Source organism: Opisthocomus hoazin, chromosome 4 (assembly GCF_030867145.1).
Source record: "Opisthocomus hoazin isolate bOpiHoa1 chromosome 4, bOpiHoa1.hap1, whole genome shotgun sequence".
NCBI lineage: Eukaryota > Metazoa > Chordata > Aves > Opisthocomiformes > Opisthocomidae > Opisthocomus > Opisthocomus hoazin.
Window position 1 is genome coordinate 68,246,070 of NC_134417.1, and position 4,714 is coordinate 68,250,783.

The 4,714-nt window shown below is 46.3% G+C and overlaps 1 protein-coding gene across 1 annotated transcript; it reads right to left on the reverse strand.

The window, feature by feature from the left end:
- Positions 1-30: 30 nt before the first annotated feature.
- RBM48 (RNA binding motif protein 48) lies at positions 31-4,456 on the reverse strand. Its single transcript, XM_075419342.1, has 5 exons — positions 4,317-4,456; positions 3,004-3,194; positions 2,728-2,873; positions 1,347-1,876; positions 31-312 (listed from the first exon to the last, which is right to left on the reverse strand). The coding sequence occupies exons 1-5, from the start codon at positions 4,440-4,442 to the stop codon at positions 226-228; spliced, it is 1,080 nt and encodes a 359-aa protein (XP_075275457.1). The 5' UTR covers positions 4,443-4,456; the 3' UTR covers positions 31-225.
- Between the last annotated feature and the right edge of the window lie 258 nt (positions 4,457-4,714).

Genomic DNA, 4,714 nt, shown 5'->3' on the forward strand with positions numbered 1-4,714 from the left:
AATATAGTTCTTCAATGAGTTATGAAATATATTACGGTATGAGGTACACAGGACAAGACCGTGACAATAATACATTATACTGGTTTGTTCATTCCAAGAAACAAATTGATACAATTTTTAGCAGGGAATTGCTTGGAAATACAGTTTTATTTTTGACATAAAAAAATAAGTATTTTAAACTATATCCTTTAGAAAAGGACTGTTGGAAGATGCTGCCAGCAGTATCTATATTCTTCTCCTCTGCTTTACAAGTGGTTTGGCTGAGCTACTCTCTGGTTTCTCCAAAGACGTTCTTGAAACAGAATCTGCTACCTAAATTGGGAAAACAAAACAAAAAAATCTTGGAAAACTGTAACCACTCCTCTTTTATGCCAGTTTTAGAGTAAGGCCATGTCTCCAACATTTGAGTATTGGGAGGGATATACTACTAGAATCACACTTGTATTGAATTTTCCTGCAGAAAAAGGTAAAAAAATAACACCAAAGGCAGCATTAAACACAAGAGAAGTGAAAGTTAGAAAACAGAAGTTTTAGTAGTACCAGTTTTTAATTTTAACCCCACAAACTGATTTCAGATACTCAGTGATAGAGTGTTACATATTTTATCACCCCTTTCCCTACCAGAGGTGTTTTCCAAGTAAGGTTTAGTATCTTTTTTAAACTCGGGTATTTCAGGAAGGAAAGAGAAAATGCGTGTTTTGACACATACTCTAGAAATGTATTTAATATAAGGGGTGGTGGTTATTTATCAATTTGACTGCAGATAAGCTCTTTCAAATCAGTCTAACTAGTTATAGTCAAGGGAGCTTTTTCATATCTTAATTTAAATGGAGAGTTTTATCAGGAGCGTTTGACCTGCTGATTCAATATCCTCCATAGAAGGTTAGGTACCTTAAGACATGCTGCTCAGCATAGAATTCATGGTTCTGTATATCTTTATTGCCACAAGAAGCGTTGGAGTAAAACTACATTCAACTATGACTTCATTATTTTTCACTCCCTTTCAATCAGAAATGAGATACAAGTACCACACTGGAGTCAGCAGGACTACCTGCCAAGTTATCGTGCCTCCCCACATGGGGAAAAAGGTGCAGTTTACTAAAAATCAGTTAGGGCCATGCACTTACATTTCTACTTTCTGAAGTGTAGTGTGAGAGGTATAGAGTAGAATGGCCTGCAATATTCTGTGTTATGAAAGAATTAAGTAGTAAAAACGCTAGCTTTAAGTGGCAGATGAATTGAGAAGACTAAATGTTGAATAAAGTTATCTTATGGTCTCTATTTTTTACGGACAACAACTGCATAATGTATATGTTTGAAAATACCAGAACTTTCAGAATCCATACCTCTTTCAGTTTATTTCGAATTAATGTAGCTGAAGTATTCAGTGAATCATCATCCATATCCACTTTAGGTATTTCTGGTAGCTGTGGACCAATGATGACTTCAGTATTGTCCGCACTTGTTCCAGTGAGGGAAAACATGCTCCCTTCCTCCCTCTTCCTCTTACGTTCTTGCAGGTGAGTTGTACGAGGCATAAACCTATCAACTCCGTTATCCACCGGACCCATCCTTTGCTGCATTAAAGGAGCTGGTGGAGTGTGTCCTCCCGGCTGTACGTTTAGAGTCAGGGATGCGCTTTGGCCAGAGTACCCACAAGTTTCAGCACAGTTGTTACCATACTGGGGAAACGCCAGCAGGCTCTGATTACGATTCCCAGGTGGATACCCTGTGTTTTGGGATACCCTGTGACAACTTGAAAAGCAGGATGGATCCCAGGTACCAGTTGCGCGTGACCCTGGTGTACCCCACAGACAGTCAGAGATCTTTGAGATGGTCTTCTTAGGCCCCTCTACTTTCTTTAACACAAAGCAATCTTTAAAACAACAAAGAAAAGCAGCTTCACTATTTCATGTCATTACTAGTTCTAATGGACAAGAAAAAACATGTAATACAATTACAGAAGCAATACCAGTGACATGTTACTCCCAGCCACCCTTCTGCGACTCTTTTTTCCTAAGTGGCACCTTTCAAACTAAAGCTTTCCAGCCTGGTCCCTCTGCTGGTTTGTGAGGAATGCCTGAGCAGTACTTCAGCAGTTCTTAGAACATGAGGAAAATATTTCTAATATTGCAAATCAATTATTTTTACCTCTAGTTACCATTTCAGAAAGGATAGGCTGTCTTGCAACATTGAAAAAACCCAAGTGTTTTGATGTTAAAAATCAGTGATTTTACTCCCTTTATGTATCCCCATGCAACAAATAACGACATCAAAGTACGTAAGCACAAGAAAGGAGAAGCCTGTGCTTGGCCATTTGCCTATTCCTCAGCTTGCCCAGCCTTCAGTGCTGCCTGGGAACTCTGCAGTCCAGTAGCCGCTGTAAACCCAGTCCATTCTTAGCACTCCTCCAGTGCAGACACGTACACTGGGGAAATTTTTTGCTGAAGGTTCTGGTATAGTCACCTTCCTTACAAACCGTCCCTTTGGGCATGCCTCATTAAGCTGGAACAAGGGCAAAACGATGATCCCAAACTTCCTGCCAGTGCCTGAAATTTCTGATAACATTTTTAAAAGAAAGATGTCTCCATTCTGCTGCAAACATGCTTAAAATGCATCTTTAAAACAGCCGGACACCAGGCATTTTCTTTAATGGGCACTTTAACCAAAACCCCACCCACCACTGCACAGAGATGTTAAGATTCCGTAGGAAATGTAATCACAAACCTCTCTGATTTGTTGCTTTGGCTATATACTTCCTTCTATCCTGCAACTTCTCCCTGGTTTCTTGGACTGTTTCAAATTCTGGGGCATAGCACACGTGCAGCAAACTACCAAAGAAACTTCGTTCGTCCATTTTTTTCTTGGCCACCCTGAAGGGAATTAAATTGTATTGGCAAACCCGAGGATTTTACTTCAACTTTCCAGAATCTTAACCAATTGTAAATAAAGAAGGTGTAAAAGATAAAGGCAGCAAGAGGCAGATACTGCCCTGTCCGATACCTTGCACACTGCAGTTTTTGGAATTTTATAAGGTAAACTTCAGTAAATTGCTCTGCTGGGTACTCATCTAGAGCATGATACTCTTCAATGGCACCATATAATGCAAATTGTTCAACCAGTTCCTTCATTACACCTAATGCAGGAACTCCTTGTATTAGTAAATAACGAGATTCCAAGTTGATAGTATAAACCTGGAAGAAAAAAGAAAAAAAAAAAAAAGAATATTCCAAGATGTTCACATTCTTGTTTTACTGCAAAAGTAACACATTTTCTCCGTGTTGTTGTTCCTCAAATCCTCTCAGGACGCTGAAAACGCCCCTGTACTCTGTTTTGGCTCTGGACTCTTGTAGGGGCAGTCGGTGCATGGTTATCTGGGACCTCTCCATCCCTGCGCGGGGACTGAATTCAAGCTCTTAATCAAAGCAGAACACTAATTAGAGCTGACTCTTCTCTGCCAGGTCAGAGGACGGCCATTTGCTGAGTAAAATCTGCAAGTCTTGGGCCAATTTCCTTGTGAGACTGTCTAGTAACCAGTTAATACGAGGCACTATCAAAACAAGGATAAAAAAACCCCACCGTAAAATCTGTCTCGTTCACGGGCAGAGAGGCCACGCAGGGAAAACGCAAGGAGGGGAAGAAAGAAAAAATAAAAAAAAAAGAAAAAAAAAGACAAGGTATCGCGATTCCTTGGGGCAGATATGTCTGCGCGAAGCTGCCTCCTCACCACGGTGACGGAATGGCGTGTGTTTTTAAGCCCGACAGACACAAACAATGTGCTGAGAAAAGCAAGGTCTTCCCGCAGCAGGTTGAAAACCAAACCCCCAAGTGCCCTTCCCTGCTGCGCGCAGTGACTGAGGCGTGACGGGCGCCGAGGGAAGCCCCGCGACAGCGCGCAGCGGGCCGCGAAGCCGGAAGATGACGGGGATCTCAGTCCGAATTCGTTCCACGTTCGGACGTTAGAACAGTCAGATCGCGTGAGCTGCGCGTCCTTCCCGCAGCACAGCAGGCGCCGGACGGAGCGGCACCCCCGGCAGAGCGAGCTGTCGGGCCGCACTCGGCAAACCGGTCACGCCAACTGCTGTCGCGACAGCGGCTTCCTGCCGCCGCCTGCCCCGCCCGGAAGGCGCCGTTACGGCGCGCCGCTCCCCCGCTGCCGGAGCGCCGGGGGAGGAAGAACCGGGACGGGAGGCCAGGCGGCGCCGGCAACTCGGCCGGCGAGCTCCCCCCGCCGCGCCCGACAAGCCGCAGCCAGCACCCCCGCCCAGCCCGGCCCCGCTCCGCTCCGCCCCGCGGGAGGCCCAGGCCGGCCCCACCTTCACGGCGCGCGGCCTCCGCCCCTCCCGGTACTTGGCGCGCGACTCGCAGACCCCCAGCTGCGCGTGGTGCCTGCAGGCATCGCCCAGCCCGCCCGTGCCCGTGCCGGTGCCGCCGGCCGCCATCTTCCTACCGCGCCCCGCGCTAGGCAGCTCTAGCTGCTCGCCGAGAGAACAGCCAATCGGGCTAAGGGCAGTACTGTCATTGGCTCCGGCTGAGGCGGAAATGGACAGTGTCGGTAAACTAGACAGAAAGAGCCGAATCCCTCGATAGAGAAGCCAATCAGACGGAGGGAATGGGTATATGCCGCGCCCGCATTGGCCGGCGACGGGTCATACCATTGTCTCGGCGGTGGCGGGGGGAAGAAGGGGGAATTTCGGGAAGGCCTGGCCCGCTG

What these genes read in the sequence shown, in the direction of transcription:
- RBM48 (XM_075419342.1), bottom strand. Translation starts at nt 4,442, where the DNA reads ATGGCGGCCGGCGGCACCGGCACGGGCACGGGCGGGCTGGGCGATGCC. An exon ending in GGAGGCCGCGCGCCGTGAAG is followed by an intron (nt 3,195 to 4,316) that starts GTGGGGCCGGCC and finishes TTTTTCTTCCAG; the next exon opens with GTTTATACTATCAACTTGGA. An exon ending in CAAAGCAACAAATCAGAGAG is followed by an intron (nt 1,877 to 2,727) that starts GTTTGTGATTAC and finishes GTTGTTTTAAAG; the next exon opens with ATTGCTTTGTGTTAAAGAAA.